The sequence below is a fragment of the Talpa europaea genome (genome assembly GCF_964194135.1).
Source record: "Talpa europaea genome assembly, chromosome: 1".
In the NCBI taxonomy this organism is placed as follows: domain Eukaryota; kingdom Metazoa; phylum Chordata; class Mammalia; order Eulipotyphla; family Talpidae; genus Talpa; species Talpa europaea.
The window spans coordinates 105179182-105196878 of NC_140073.1; the positions used below are offsets into that span (position 1 = coordinate 105179182).

Below are 17697 nucleotides of genomic sequence, written 5' to 3' on the forward strand. Positions count from 1 at the left end.
TCAGTAAGGATTTAAGGATAGTATATTACTAATCACATATAAAGAAAGATAAAAATAATGCACTCGCCCAAAAGAAGTTGCCCGTCTTTATAGAAAATAATGGTGATGTCACTCACTGTTTTTGTTGGTCTTTCAAATATCATGGCTGACATTCTCATTACATGATAGAATGCCACTTTACAACATTTGGTAGCTTTGACACCTTACTTGAAATACTGCTTCATTGTGTTTTTACAGATTTTCTTAGTTTATGATGGTCCTACTGCTGGTCTCTGCTCAATCACCCATTTGCTGTCACCCGTCTGCTGCCACACAGACAATTTGACAGAGCACTAGCCCTGAGAACATTACTTCAATGTCAGCAGAAGAGCTCTGCTCTAGGACACTCGTACCCCAACAGCATTGGGGACTGTGGGCTTCCCAAAGGCTTCAGAGTCTTGAAAGGCAAGGAGAATGGGTTAGAGTAGGAGGTTTTTGGTAGTATAATGCTACCACTATGACCTCTGAACCACAGCAAAACTCTGTATATCCTCTAAGAAACACAAAGTTAGGAGTCTTGGGTGGGCTACAAATACTGTTGAGTGGAGGAACATGAAATCCACTGAATATCAAGCAATTGAAGAAATACTGCATTGTGTGAGAGAAGGAAAAAAAAGACTACCAGAAAGAGAGAAGGGAGGTAGATCTGAGTGGGGTAAAAAGAGAAGAAAGCCTTGATGTAATAACAGCAACAACACTGTTGTTATTACCATTATGGCCACGTTTTCTCAGTGTTGCTAAGGAACTCCATTATTTGCATGGCTGAATTATAAGTTGTCGCTGTCAGTACAGATCTCACATAGCCCTAAGTGTTGGAAAAATGTCAAGTTCACTTAAGTGAGAAGGGTGAGATCACAAGGCAGCCAGGTATTTATTTTTATTTAGTAAGAACCTAGGTTGCAAAACAAAACTCTTGAGAGGATAAAGCTGTTCCCTTGAGAATTAAGTTATGCTCTTTGGAAGAACTTCCTTTCTCTAGAATTCATCATTCTAATGGAGATAAAAATATCACTAACACATCAAAATAGTAACATTGTTTCTTTTCCAACAAAGGTACACTGTGTAAAATTATATCAAATTATATCTCTAATTTTTAATAATAGCAAGTCATTACACTAATTTTCAGAAAACTATTTTGAAATAGAAAACTATTTCAAATGCATATTGTGTACAACCAAGGAAAGATAATGCATGAAGGTGATAAAGAACATCTACTAACCTCAGAGGTGGCTATTTCAGTAAAGGTGTTCAACGCTTGCTCAACATTAGATTTCTGTTTGGTAGCCATCAGGCAATAGTTTTCCATTATTCGAAGCTGTACATGACCCTGAACAGTCTGAGGTTTTAGTTCTTTAAGGAGTTTTTCTGCTGTCCTTACTGCTAATTGCACAGATTCTTGCTTCTCAGTTGAATTACTGTTTACAATTAAAAAGAAATTTCCATGTCTATTACTCATGAAGTAAAATTCATTGAGGTTAGAATGAACTCTAGGGTACACTGGTTTCTTTTTTTGTCACTAATTTAAAAGTAATCCTTTTTGAAGAATGTCATATTCTCTTTGAACACAAAGTGAAACACAGTTATAATGCATTTTTAAATGAAATTAATATATTTCAATAAAACACCATTACACATTTAATCACTCTAGAAGAAAGAAAAAAATTAGACACTACATGTGCAAGTGTGTTCATTTCGGTGAATACAAAATGAGAATCAGGAAAAGTAGACTCAGACAATTATCACCTATTGAGAAAATGCAAGGGAAGAAAGGAGCAAAAAGTAACTAGCTTTGTTGAAGAACACCTCTCCCCTCCCGAGCTGCCCCGCCCCTTGCTAATAAACACTGTGTTACTCTCCTCAATCTATGCAGAATCCAATTTATATATGAGAAAACTAAGATACCAACTGGTGAACCAACTTGCCAATGTTCACACAACTAATAAATGGTAAATATTTGATTTTAATCTAAGCTCATTAGATATATAAAGTATACTTCATTTTCATCACCCAATTGCCTATCAGATTCTCAGAAATTATATATGTCAAAAGGTCATAAATTTCAAGTATAATAACAATTTGAATATAGCAATGTTCTTATTTTTCTTTAATATTAACTAATTCAACGGAATTTAAACTCTCAAAAGCCCAATCATTGAGCCATTGATCTTTTTTCTCAGGCCTTAGGCTTCTATTTTCTTTCAAACATTTTTAATGTTGGCTTCCTTCTTCAAAGTTCCTATCCTCTGGATCCTGTAACACATCGTTTCTCTTTGTACTGTAGTGATTGTCTTTTTCTAACCTTCACTTCTCTATCAGTCCCTCCAAACATTAGCATGTCTAAAATTTTACTCCCATTTTACTTCTATTACATTTTACTCACAAAGAGACCATTCATGGGGTTCCAATTATCTACCATGAGCACCTGACTCCCAAATCTGTATCTCTACTTGTGACCTTCCTGCTGAGTTCTAGCTGTGCATTTTCAACTGCTCGCTGAAGATTTCCATGGGGACAGTCTTGAGTTACATAATAATACGTTACCTGAATCTTCCTAAAACAAACATTAAAAACATGCTATTTCCCTGCTGTAAAATTTTCAATGGTCTCTATCATCCAAGCCTTAAAATCTGCTATTGAAACCTCTCAGGTTTTAGTTTTCTCTCACGTTACCCTGACACTTTGTACTGTTAACGATTTCAATGATTTTGCACAACACTTAATATCCATTTAAACCACTTGTTTAGTTGGAGTTGAGTGATTTCAGATATCATCTTGTCTCCTCAGTAAATTACATGCTCCTGAAGGCAGAGACCACTTCTTTCACATCTATGTCTCACACACCCCCACCAAGCCATGCCCAATTCTGAAGACAAGTAGCAAACACAGGTTTATAACCATTTGCTAGCAGTGCACCACAGTGGCTGATAGCAGGGCCTCTGCATCCAGGTAGAACTCAGCCCACAATCGTGCATCCACCATTCACCCACTGAATCACATTAGACACATTAGCTCTGAGCTTCTTTCACAATATTATTATAGGGAATAAATAAGAATGCATATAAAGTAGTCAGCACAGGGGCTGGCAAACAACTACCATTTGTTAAAGACTTAACTAATACTGTTTGGAAATTTTTGGCTAAAGTAATAAAATTCTGTAATTTATACTATCTTCTTCAGAGCATGTCTATCCTTATTTAGGAAACCTAAAAGTGTTTCATCCTTGTTTCAGAGAACAGTTATTCTAATCGTGTCTTATTCATCTGACCTTTTATTATTAGTGTTATCCTAAAATTTAGCATTTTTTTGGTAAGATATCCTTGCTTATTATGCCAAACAACTGTTTCCAAAAAAAGAATTTGTCAAACACTTCTTACCCCAGGTCTTTATCCAGATTTTCAAATACTTCACCTCCAATAGTTTCATTATCTGGATTCAAACAGATTTCTATCATGTTATAAAGGGCATTTTGGCCCCAGTCACTATCTTTCCGAGCTTTATTAAAGTGTCGAAGAGCATCATTCGGTTCTCCAGTGTACCTTGTTATATGTAAAAAAAAGTCATTTATTTTAATCAGTTACTACAAATTTTAATTTGTTTATAATCTGTAACTATGATTTTGTTTGTAATTTGTAACTATGAACATATTTTTAAAATATAGATATCATTAGATATATTTTAATAAAAAGAAAACCTTACTGAATTTCTTAACATAAAGAAGAGCTTATCCTACTTTAGCCACAATGAGAAACAAAATTATGTAGGATATATTTGCCAATAGATTTACCAAAGATGTAATCCTTTACAGTACTGAAATCCTGGCTCAAATTTTGCTCTGGAGTTATGTTTCTCAGCCATTAAAAAAAATCTTGGAACATCCTCGAGTTTTCCACATCTTCTTAAAAGATCAATTAAACGAGATAATGTCATATAGTTATCTGGAAACAAATAATATTTCAGTTATTGGCAATATTTTATAGCTTTTGTTTCGATGGTTATCCTTATTTCCTTAGTATCCTTTACTTCAAATAAAGAGTAATTTAAATATAAGTGAAGAAATACCTGAGCAATTTTTAGTCCAGAGACTACATGGGTAAATGGATTATCTAAATAATAAAGTTTGGACTGGTCTGGTCACAGTGAGAAAGGGTTGTATACAGGTAACTCTATAAAAATGGACATTTGTTGCAAGTGCTTTTTCAACAGTTCCTGAGATAAAAACCTTCTAGAAACAGTCTCTGCATAGATAATCTAAACTCTCACTGCAAAATTCAGGAAGATTAGCTTAATTACATGGAGTAAGTCTATCTCGGAGACCTATTTTCCCACTTACTGCAGCCAGGAAGAGGTGAAAACAATACATTTTAATATTTGGGGTGGGCAATTAGAAATTTCACTTTAGAGTTTCCTTTAGGAAACTTATAGTGTAGACACTAACTTACTGTACTACAAACTTAACATTAGTCCCAATATTTGAATCCTATTTTATTTTCTACTAAGGAAAAATAATTGATTTAGTTACTTGATTTTAGGTATTATTTCCTAGAAAACCTTCTACTCCTAATTCTTTACAGTTCTTTCTCATCACTAAAATACTAAGGCTTTTTTTTTCAATTGAAATGTTACATTATATTAGTTTCAGAGAGTAAAACATAAATTGTTAGATATTAATATATATTATGAAATGATCACCACAGTAAGTATAGCTAACAGCTATCATCATACATATAAAATATGTTTTGAGGATAATTTCATATATTTTTTAAGTTTGTAAAAATGATAATTTACAAAAATATGCATAAATGAGACACAAGTAATATAAATAAGAAAAATCTCACTCATTACCATTAGCTAGATATAACCACCTTTTAGTAATTTCCTTTCATATATTTATGAGTGAAAATCAGTCTATAAATATTTAACACTAAGCAAAGAAACTCGTTACTTGCTTACACAAATACATAATTGGAGTCACACCTGGGCTTTCAATTTTGATTCAACATTATTCAGTGAACATTTCCCAAATGTCACCACATGTTCTTCAAAACATGATTTTAATGGTTACATTAATATTGTATTTTATTGATGGCTTGCTTATATTTAACTTTTTTGTAATAGTATTTTTTTTAAAGATTTATTTATTTATGCAAAAAAGAACTGGGGTACAGGTTAGAGGTGCAGGGGGTGAGAAGATTCACCAGAGACAGAGAAGGGAACAGAAGAGGAAGATTTGACTGAAATATACTGCTGAGGGAAGCAGCGGGAGAGTCAGGAGAGGTCGGCTGCACCATGTGGGAGGCTCCCTGGCCAGGGATTGAACTTGTGCTGCAGTGGCTGAGGATAGCTCCATAGTTTGCGTCTTAACCCCTTGAGCCCTGGGAGGCCCTGTAATAGTATTTTTTAGGTGCATGAGTTCTCAAGTTTCAGTTAGCACAGAATACTCACCAAGGGATTTATAAAAACTCTTATTATATAAGCTATTCTGATCGTTTTCATAGAGTGAGTCCCCAGAATTAAAACACACACACTTTTTAAATCAATTTATGTTTTTTAGAATTATTTATTATTTATTTTTATGCAGAAGAACTGGAGTGTAGGCCAGTGGTATGGGGAGTGAGAGGATTCACCAGAGACAGAGTGGGGAGCAGAACAGGTGGATTTACTGAAATACACTGCTGAGGGGTGCAGTGGGCAAGACAAGGAGAGGTCTGCTGCGCCATATGTGCATTAGCTCCCTGGCCGGGGATAGAACCCAGGCTGAGACTTAACCCCTAGGCCAACAGGGAGGCCCTAAAACAATTTATCTTTAAGTCTACGTTCTGAAAAAAGAAAAGATGCCATATGATCTAGCAATTTTACTTCTGGGTAAGTACCCCAAATAACTGAAAGCAGGGAGTCAGACAAATCTCTGCATATAAGTATTCACAGGAGCATTACTCACAATAGCTAAAAGATGGAAACAAACCAAGTCCATCATGGGCAAATTGATGGACAAAATGTGGTATGCACATACAATGGAATATTATTTAAAAAGGAAGGAAACTCTGATATGCTGAAATATGGATGAACCTTGAAGATAATTACACTAAGTGAAGTGGGCAGACACAAAAGGACAGCTACTACAGGACTCCACTTATATGAGTTACCTAGAGTAGTCAAATTCATAGAACAAAAAGTTAAAGTGCTGGAAGCCAGGGATGGGGGAGGTGGGAGTTAGTGTACAGAATTTATTGGAATGATGAGAAAATTCTAGAGATGGATAATAGTGATGGTACACAACAAAGAATATGTAATTAATTCACTGAACTATACACTTAAAAAGACTAAAATGGTAACATTTATATTTTGTATGTTTAACCACTATAAGAATTATTTTAAAAAAGAATCTTTTTTAGTTCTTTGCATCTACTCTATTATATGATGTGAAAATAATCCAGATTGACCTTTTGCCTTTTTTGACCAATAACCTTGGGTCTCAAGATTTTGTTCTTCCTGCCTTTGGTTATCACTAAAAAGTAGAACATAATAAGAATATGGCTTCAGAAAAGCAGGATTGAGTTATAAAATAAATAAGTCATGGGGATGTAATATCTAGCATGGTGACAATAGTTAATAATACCGTATTGCATATTTGAAAGATGCTAACAGATGAAAGTTCTCATGACAAGGAAATAAATTGGAACTATGTGTGGTGAAAGATAGTAAATGAATTTACTGTGATCATTTTATTCTGTGTGTGTGTATATATACACACAAATGTCAAATCATTCTGCTAAATACCTGAAACTAATATAATGCTACATGTTAATTATATATTAATTTAGAAAAAAGAAAAATAGGATTTGAATACTGACCTTGTCCTCTAGTTGTATGAAAACAGGCAAATTACAAAATTCTCTAAATCTAGGAGTATACTTACTTTCTTAAATTAGGATTATAATACTTAGTAGTGCCATGGAAACCAATTAAAATAAAGGCATTGCTAACATTATAAAAAGTCAACATAGGGAGGCCAGTTCCTTTAGTAATTATTCCTTATAATATCACTGAAATATATTAATTACTAATTCAAGTTAGAATTACCACTGATTAAATGATATTCACTTGTCTTTTGACAGACCCTGAAATTTGACAGAAGGCAAATTTCTACACTGAAGGAATCCACTTAAAACAAACTTAGTTAATATTCATTAATGGACAGTGAGAATATATCAAAATAAGTATAGAGTGATAAGAAAGGAATGACGTGCTATGGAATTGTAATACTCAAAATTCTTCTTTGCCTGGGGAAGCAGGAGAGGTTCCACACAGGATCAAATCTTTGAGCATCATGAAGGTTAGGAGAGGACCTTGCTAGATAGGGCATTCCAGGAGACAGATGGCATGTACAAATATGGAGCAGAGAAGAATATGGGGAGTACTAATTAGTTGATGCAACTAGATATTAAAATGAAGGGAAAGATAATTTGGATGGCATTATTATCAAAATCATGGTATTTTAGAGTTTACCTTGGAGAGCCATCCTAAATTTTAATCAAAGGGACAGCTGTTGACTTTCAGAATTTTTTTTAAAAGATTTATTTATTTATGCATACAAGAACTGGGGTACAGGCCAGAGGTGTGAGGGGTGAAAGGATTCACCAGAGTCAAGGTGGGGAACAGAGCAGGCAGAATGACTGAAATACACAGCTGAGGGGAGCATTGGACAAGTCAGGAGAGGTCTGTTGTGCCATGTGGGTATCTATCTGGCCGGGGATTGAACTTGTGCTGTGGAGACTGCAGATAGCTTCATAGGTTGCATCTTAACCCCTTGTGCCACTAGGGAGGCTCGATTTTCAGAATTAATATGATAGTCCTGTGATGGACTGGAGCAGCAAGAGCTTAGAGACTGCAAGATTAGTTGGGAAATTCTGCATTTATATGGGTGAAAGGTGAGTTGGTCTTAATTAGAGCCGTGGGCTAGAAGACAGATTTGATATGATAGCTGTTAAGCAGATGTAACTGATGGGACATTTTAACCAATTAGTGTGAGGAAAAGGGAGAACTCAGGATAACTTAGAGATTTTGAGAGATAAAAGGTGTAATCTATCAAAAAAGCAGTAATTAGATCTAAAAGGAGAATTTTCAACTGGCTAGGTTAAGTGGGACTGTACATTTTTGAAGTAAGCTAAAACAGTCTTAAAAGTACAAGATGTGCTACTGAGGATGACCAATAGCACAAGTATAAAATTAGTTCAGATGTATAGGTTTGATAATGATTCTTGAAAAATAGTTCTGTGGGTAAATGTGCAAAGTCCTATTAAAAGTAAAGCATAGGGGCCATCCTTGTGGTGCAGGCGGTTGAGCGCCGCACTGTGAAGCTGTCCGCAGGCCCGGCAGCGCGGGTTTGAGAGCGGCCAGCCAGCGAGAATCCCACATGGTGCAGCAGACCTCTCCTGTCTCGCCCACTGCTTCCCTCAGCAGTGTATTTCATCAGTCTGCCTGTTCTGTTCCCCACTCTGTCTCTGGTGAATCCTCTCACCCTCCCATGCATCTGGTCTGTACCCCGGATCTTGTATAAATAAATAAATAAATCTTTAAAAAAAATAAAAACAATAAAAGTAAAGCATAGACTACAAGACTAAAAAAAAAAATATCACATAGATTATAAAAACCTCACATTTTTAAATGACTTGGTATTTTGAAGACATTTGATGATCCCTTCAACCAATTAACATTTACTTTGCACCATCTATGTACTGGACTGTGTCTGAGGCTAGGGATATAAGAATGTGATTCTATCCCTGCAAATTAAGGAATTTGCCCATTATGTAGATGACAAATACAAACATTTTTAGCAAAATGCTAAAAGTGATAAATAAGTATGGATGAAGTGACTCATGATAGGGTGACTAACCCCTCCCAGTTTGCCTGAGACTTTTTCTTTCAGCACTGAGTCCTACACCCTGGGAAATCTATCAGTTCTGGGCAAATCAGGGTGGACTGTCACCCAACCCAGCATCACCTAAGGCATCTTACAATGTAGGTGGTGGTCTTTCTTTTCTTTTTGTTAGGGGTGGGTATATTTTAGATTACCTGTGAGGCAAGACAGAGAGAAGGGCAATGTACCTTATGGCAAAAGGAAAAAGACCATGTAAAGAATGTCATTTGGTATTCTGGAGTTATAAGGTGATAATCCTGAATTTATAAATAATTTGCTTTGTTTACAAATACTCCAAATTAATCAGTCTACTAAGGCAATTTTATGTGGTTGGGAAAAAATATGCTGATGTCAAGTAACATGGTGAGATAAAAACTCATGTGAAAAATAAGGGCTTCTTTAATTAATTTAATTTAATTTAATAAGTCTTAAATTTGAGGGCACTATTGCCATTGCTGGCTTAAAAATATTCACAAGGGAAGGTGTCTATTTCTTTCTTTTTGTGTGTGTGTGTGTACTTTTTTTATTTTATTCAATGCTATGGATTTTACTTTTATAATTTTAAGCTAATGTTAAAGACCAATAGTAAAAGGTAAAAGAATATATACAGTGAAATAGAAACCATCCAACTCCCCTCTCAAAAAGAAGTTACAGAATGTAGTTTCTTGTGTAACTTTTGAAAGATATTGTATATATTTTTAAAAAAACACATTCTTTGGCAACTTGATTTTTCCGATTTAGCAGTATATCATGGAGATGGTTCTGTTACAGCATGTTCTGAATTGCGTTTTCTATTTAACGGCTGAATGATATTCTCGTGCTAGAATATACTACGAATAGCTCCTTTAAACTTCTGCTTTTGTTGCAGTGCTAACATGTATTTCTTTATACATATATAAATTTACAAAATAGGCAAACACTAGAAGACAATAATTACTGGGTGAAATCATTTGTACATTTTAAAATTTGAGTGATTTTACCAAATGACCAGGAAGGTATCTATTACTTAAGTAACCAGATTGGACAGTACACTCAAAGGGACATGTTGAAATATGGGAACAGCCTGAGAGAGAATGAAAAAATTATGTGTATATCACCTTAAGTGTCAGTTCAGAGAAAAGGACAAAACAGAGTTAGAGAACACAAGGTGGAAATGATAGAAAGAAAAATACTTAGGTCTCAAGAAATTAAAAGTAAGGTTTTAGCACCTGAGGTGGGGAGATGGGCATCCTATTTGACACAGTGATAAGAGGACAGGTGGTAGGGCAAATGCCAGTACTCTTTTTAAGTAGTACTTACAAAGTTACAAACATTTTGCTTCCTTAACATTTTCCATATTTAAACAATGGGTATTATACAGACTATTCATAAGCAAAAGATATGCCATGTTTTAAGTACTTAATAGCATTCTTTTAAGTAATATCTCAGTGTATTGTTATGTACTGCATTATATTATATTTTATATATATAATATATATGGTAGAAAATAAAGAAATGGTCTGAGGTAGTCCAAAGTCAGGAGAAAATGTTAAGACATAATAAAAAGAAGTTACAACACTGATATCACCATAAAAAGTCAGGATTTTTTTCATTTCAATTTTTGCCCTAACTGGGGTTTTTTATTGATAAATAGAAAGTAGTCTCAAATCCAAACTTTCAAAAACTAAAAACATTAGTAAATACAACATGTGGAATAATCTGGTATTTTGTCTGTACAGCTACCTCTGTCCACGCTGCCCCATCCAGTGGCTTTTGTGAAGGGATTAGGGTTTAAAGAATTGAATGAGAGATCTAGGATGTCCTCTGAGATTTCAAATTATTTTTAGTAACACATATAAGTAACCTACTACATGGTATTCACCTCTTCCTCTCTTTCCTTTCCTTCACCTCCATCCCTCCCTGCCACCCCCCCCTTTTCTCTTCTCACTCTTCTTTCCATCTAATATTCATGGGGCACCAACTCAGGCAGACACTGATCTAAATCCTAGAAATAGCTGTGGAAACAAAGTTCCTGCTACTTGATGCTTATATTTTACTATTTACAATTTTTCCTTTCCTTTTTACAAGGGTGATATAAAACAAACAAAAAGCATAATAAAAGGATCACAAGCAATAAGAGGTGTTATTGACGCGGGATGCCGGGGAAGGACACCCTGAGGAAGAGGCAATAGCAGAACAAAGACATGAATAGCACAAAGTAGCTGCCATGAGAATATTTAGGAAAAGCATATTCCAGGAAGAGGAATAGCAAGTTATATTTTCAAGGCAGTAATCTGCCCAAGCTGTTGGCTGCCTCCTAGCTATCGTCCCTTCCTTTCACTATCAGAATTCTGATTTTACTCAACACGGCACTGTGTTTAGCTAAAAGATGACTCTTGACACTATCTTTCGTAGTCATGGACGTACCCTTAGAAAAGGACTTTTTAGGGGCTTCCTTGTGGCGCAGGGTTTAAAGGCACAGTGCTATCAAACTGTCGCCAGCCAGTGCAACATGAGTTCGATCCCTGGCCAGGGAGCTAACCCACACGGCGTAGCAGACCTCTCCTGACTCGCCTACTGCTCCCTTCAGCAGTGTATTTCAGTCAATCCACCTGTTCTGCTCCCCACTCTGTCTCTGGTGAATCCTCTCATACCCCGCAACTCTGGCCTACACCCCAGTTCTTGTATGCATAAATAAATGAATCTAAAAAAAAAAGAAAAGAAAAGTGAAGGAGAAGATTTGGAGGGAAGGAAAAGATCAAGCACTCTATCTTAGACATGTTAAGTTTGAGATTCTCCTAGACATGTGAATGGGGATGCAAACAGGCAACAGTGTATATGAGTTAGGACTAGAGATAAACGTTTGGCACAGTGAACACAGGGAGAAGCTGGCTGCAGAAGGGATCACTGGCCAGGGAAGGACAAAGGCTTGGGAGTAGGCAGGAGGTGACAGGAGGACTGAGGTATTCTCTTTCAGTTTGCCCATAGTTTCTCAGTGAAGTAGGAGTCAAGGTTTTCACTTGAGGGCAAGGAAGGGGGAAATGCTATTAGAGGCTCCTGGAGATGGGAGAAAGTAAAAAAAGTTGTTGGAGTGAGTGAATTCATTAGAGAAATACAAGAGGATTACAGGCAGCATCTGAGGGCCCATTTGGAGTCTGAGGTCCTAATTTAAAATGAGACCAGTTAAAGGTGCTGTATTTTCCTTGGAACCATTTTAGTTACTCAAGTGCAGGTGTGGAATAAGCAGAGAGTTGAATTCAACAAGGGTTGGGGTTTTTCCAAGTATAACAACTGAATAGAGGAGAACGGGGGTTGACTGCATTAGAAAAATATGATCAGTGGCTATTTACCTGGTTTGCGTTCTAAAAGCTGCTGTAAATGAAACACCGCTTGTTCATAATCTTGTTTTCTGAACATGAGATCTGCCATCATCTGTAAAGGTAAAAGCTGGTTCTAAAAAATTGCCATATATTTTACAAAGCATATTCTTCTTATTAAGATTCAGTGCTATGAAAACATGTAGGAAAAACATTAGGAGGGTAGAATTTTATAAAAAGGAGCCAATTGTACAAATTCAAGCACACCTTAGGCAAAGTAACACTGAGATCAGTATAACAAGATAGCCAAGGCTGTGAGACAGATTGTTCTGTTCACAAAACTATATTTTTAGCAAAAAATATGCTTCAAGTGGTTATTTTGAAAGCAGAAATTTAAAGGAAATTGCACACTCTATGTGCTATCATAGAAAAGATGCCTCACTGGATCTGACTAAAATGACAAGAGTGAAAGTAAAAAACAAAGCACTCAATATTTTATTTTATTTTATTTTTTTAAGATTTATTTATTTATGCATATAAGAGCTGGGGTACAGGCCAGAGATGGGTGGGGGTGAGAGGATTCACCAGAGACAGTGGGAAACAGAACAGGCAGACTGACTGAAATACACTGCTGAGGGGAGGGAGCAGTGGTTGAGACAGGGAGAGGTCTGCTGCGCCATGTGGGTTGCTCCCCGGCCAGCAGGGGATTGTGCTGCAGAGGCTGCAGATTGCTTCCTAGTATGGTGCTTAACCCCTTACGCCACCAGATAGGCCCCACTCAATATTTTAATGGAATTAAAAATGAACAAAATGTATTGAGATTTTCTTATTGTATGCTTTAAAAGAGACTTCTTATATTTCTTTTCTAGACATAGCAATAACTTTCACATGAACCTCAAAAAACTCTCATTTATGTAGCTGTTTGAAAAGCTAATGAAGACCTCAAGCCAGGTAAAAATGAGAAAGAAAAGCAAAACTAAAATTCACAATCTGAGAATGATATTTGAAGTTTATTTCTGTAACTCCACAACTCCCACAGCAACTTTTAAATTAGCCCAGCATGTCTGAATAAGTACTCAAAAGTTTTTAGCAAATTATAGCTTTATCACATGGACTCCACATAACCAAGCATCCTCTTAGGCATAAAGAAAAATTAACTATGTCTAAAAGGGCAAGTAAAGGCCTGACCCAGATTGACCATTCTTATAAGTAAAATGTTAACAATTCTTGGTCTTTATTGATAAAACTAATGTTAAAAATGTTATTTCCTTCAAAAGTCAACATGAGTCAGACCTCTCATCTAGTATCAGTTTTGCTAGGTAAAATTTGAAACATCCACATGGAATATAAAACACAATTGGGGCCTCCCCAGTGGTGCAGCCAGTTGAGCGCAGAGCTGTGAAGCTCTCCACAGCCTCTGCAGCACTGGTTTGATTCCCGGCCGGCCAGGGAGCAGCACACATGGTGCAGCAGACCACTCCTGACTTGCCCACTGCTCCCCTCAGCAGTGTATTTCAGTCAGTCTGCCTGTTATGTTTCCCACTCTGTCTCTGGTGAATGCTCTCACCCCCTGCACCTCTGGCCTGTACCCTAATTCTTGTATAAATAAATTAATTAAAAAAAATAAAACACAATTGACTTTATAGCACTGAAGTCTCTGGGACTAACCATGGCGGCAGCTTCATTGTCCTGGTCACTCTGGAGAAGTAGAGCACAGTGCCGCAGGCAGGAGTCAGGATCGTCTTGTGCCAGGTATAATCGTGCCAGCTCCAACATTATCTGTAGAGGAAAAGGGTGAGATTTATCAGAAAACTGGAAGGAGCAAGAAGTGAAGGAGGAAAATATCTGGATACAGATTAAACTTACTTGACCAACAGTTACTGCAATAAAAATGCCAAGCATGATAGGCATACACTACAGGCACACATCTCTATTTGCTCTTACACTGGCCAAAAGTGGAATGAGGGGTAACTCGAAAAGTAGACAAACACAGAACATTATGAAAGTCATGCATCAGTAGACTCAATTCTAGTCTACACTTCTCTCTGGTGATACCAAATCTCTTTTACCTCGCTAAACCTGTTTTCTCACCTGTACAATAAAAAGCTATAAACAGATCATCTTGTAGACAAGCTTCAGATTTAAAACGAGATTCCAATTCCTTTAGACACCACTGATCAAGGTACCTCTTTGGTTATGGCTTAATAAAGGTTATTTTTGCCCTTCCTCTGAAAGATAGTATTAATTTAAAATTTATTGGCCTTAAATTTTTAATTCAAATTATGGTTGCTTTTGTTCTGTATCACTTATTTTTTTTTTAAGATTTATGTATTTATGCATACAAGAGCTGGGGTACAGGCCAGCTGGGGGAGGGGTGAGAGGATTCACGAGAGACAGAGTGGGGAGCAGAACAGGAGGACTGATGAAATACACTGCTGAGGGGAGCAGCAGGTGAGTCAGGAGAGCTCTGCTGCACCATATGGGTAGCTTCCTGGCCAGCCGGGGATCAAACTTGTGCTGCAGAGGCTGCGGATTACTTCACAGGTTTCGTCTTAACCCCTTGCGCCACCAGGGAGACCCTGTATCACTTATTTTTTAATTCACTTATTAGATACATAAAAATAAATTTGACCACTTATCAATATCTAAGAGAATGACATTTTAGTCTATATAACCAGCCATGGTTACATACATATTTTTATATAGATTTATATATACAAATTTTATAATTTATATATTTAAACATTTATATATTTTATATATTTATATAATTTATATATATTATATATTTAGTCATATAACTTTTCTATAAATGTTATCTTAACACATTTCTTCTACTGTTGTAGGTAATTCAATCCCTTCACTCCTGTATGTCTAGCATTATATTCATATACCTGAGATAGAGAAAGTGATTACAGTGATTACTAAAGAAGATTCATATTTAAAAAACAAAGAGTTTACAGATTTACATTATTTTACTTATTCTGTATTAATTTTAGGCTAATATTATTAACTTAAGGTACCCTATATTTTGAAAGATTTCTAGAAACACTATTAGTTTTTTAACTTGTGTTTAAGTGACTGTAAATAAGGTGGTAAGAATTTTACATTTGGGGAAATAAGATGCCATCTGGAATAAAAGGTGCTTAACATTTTATAGAAGTACTGACCTTATTATCTGTTTCACAATGAACAAGAGCCTCTCTATAAAACTTAATGGCTTTTTCATAGTCTCGCTGAGCAACAGAATGTTTTGCAATCTCTGCACAAATTTCAGCTGCTAAATGTTTCTGTGCAGGAACTGCATCTGGCTGTTCCATCTGAACACGTTTTAGTACCCGAGCTTGTAATTCTCGAGCCTAGAAAAAAAATGAAAAAGACAAAGATAAAAAGGAACTGAAATAACAAAAAAGTGATTAAACAATTCTCAATAATTTCACACATAGCATAGTTTCACAGAAGATTTATTTAAGCATTATTCATCATTGGTCTAACAAAGCCTGATCCTAAGAAAATGTCTTAAGTGAGGCCTTAAATTATGTACTTGTTTGCAACCAAAGTATTTAAAATTAGTGAGTCTTTTCCTACAAAGAAGCTCAGTAAGAAGGAAATGCAACCATGCAACAAACATTTGGAAAAGATGCAAACATGCTATATTTAAATAAATGAAAAATTTCAGTTTATTAGGCTAAATAAAGTGGCATTTAAAAATTATTAAATAAATATTATTAGGTTTCAGGCAATAAGTATATCCATATATTGCTGATGGATTATAAATAAACCCAATCCTTCTGGGGGGCACCCAAGCAAAACATGTTAACTGAATATTAGGGACACAACTTAAGAGGGAAAAAGGAAACAACATCAATAAAAAAAAAAAATAATTTGGAAGCAACTGAGATGTCCAGTGAATGGAAAATGGTTAGAAAATTGATGGTGTTTACATATGATCCTAGGGGAGTTCCTCAGGGTAGAATGTATGGTAGTTGGTAAAATTGAATGAGTCTTTCTAACCACATGTCTAGTTTCTGAAACACTGAGACCTTCCCTTAATAAGTGACAGAGAACTATCCTTTAGGCTTTCATAATAAAACTTAACTTTGAGCTTGAGATAATCATTCACTAATGCATTCATGCATTCACTTAACAAAAAGTAAATGGCCACCATCTGCCACACATTATGCTACATACAGGGAGCCCTTCTGGGGACGCCTGTCAAAATGTTGGTTGACAATTGGTATTTGATGAAGATGATCTAAAGTTGAGGGTTTTTTTGAAACCATGGGTCATATTTAGGGCATCATAATAAGCATTACCTTGGAAATGATAGAAAAAAGTTAGAAATATTAGTGCACATAGCATTTGAGAAAGGTTAACATAATTTGATAAAATCTTTATTTTGGTTATATCAATGTGTTTTTGTACATTTGTGTGTACATGTATATGCATGTATTTGTGCGCATGGTTTTGCATGCATACATACATACACACATTCTCTCATGGTCAAAAAACTCTAAATAATTAGTTTAAATAGAATGACTATTCCACCATCTGGCATAACCAGTTTATACCTGTCAAGTCAGCTAAATTAATACTGCTTTCTTTCCCTCTTAAGCATCCTGGCTTGAATGATAAATTACATGGTCATGCTAGGTCTAAAAGACATATAATTCATTTTCTAGATAACTTGAATTTTATTTTCTGCATCAACTAAATCCCTACAAAGTCATCAGCTTTGCTTCCTAAAGAAATAAACATGAGTCAGATTTTCATGTTATGCTTTGTCATTTTCCTAAAGATAAATAATCGGGGGATTTTTTGAGCAAAATGACATTTCATAAAAGAAAGCTCAATTTCTCTAAGCCCATTTTTAAGGGTTCAGCTAAAATATGCTTGACTCCTGATCACAAATTGTAAGAAAATAAATGTGTTTTATTTTCATGGAGTAAATCTGTGGTAATTTATCACATAGCATAGTAAAGCTAATATGACCTACTATGAGCCTAGCATTTAGTGGGGTCACAAAACCGAACTATGCCTACAATCACAGACATTCTAATTTTAACTTAAAAATAGATAACAGCAAATTGTGTAGTGTTCTAGGGCTGGAAACACCAGTTACCATGGGAGTAGATGACTGGGAGGACACCTAACCCAGTCTGGGAGATCAGGTGAGATTTGAAGAAGAACGACTGGTAGATATACACTTTTGAGTTTGGAAGAAAGAAAGGAGATGGAATGGAGAAGATATGGAGAAATGCATGGGAAGGAAAAATGGTGTAGGATACAATTGCTTGTTTAGGAATTAGGAGAAAAAAATGGCTGGAAAGATAGAATTTACAACAGTAAATCTGAATTTGTATATCCTAGAGGCATTATTTTCTGTGACAGGTGAGTCAAAAGAAATTAGCTTTCTCTTTACATGTGGCATATCACCTCTGCACC

General features: G+C 35.7%; 1 protein-coding gene across 1 annotated transcript in view; it reads right to left on the reverse strand.

Annotated features, from left to right (window-relative positions):
• TTC21B (tetratricopeptide repeat domain 21B) overlaps positions 1-17697 on the reverse strand; it is a gene marked incomplete at both ends in the record, with an annotated part of 62693 nt that overhangs the window by 11855 nt on the left and 33141 nt on the right. Inside the window, 6 exons of the mRNA XM_084229831.1 lie at positions 1259-1454; positions 3414-3575; positions 3824-3974; positions 12286-12367; positions 13921-14031; positions 15423-15611. Coding sequence (XP_084085957.1) covers positions 1259-1454; positions 3414-3575; positions 3824-3974; positions 12286-12367; positions 13921-14031; positions 15423-15611 — 891 coding nt within the window. The remainder of the gene's footprint in view (positions 1-1258; positions 1455-3413; positions 3576-3823; positions 3975-12285; positions 12368-13920; positions 14032-15422; positions 15612-17697) is intronic.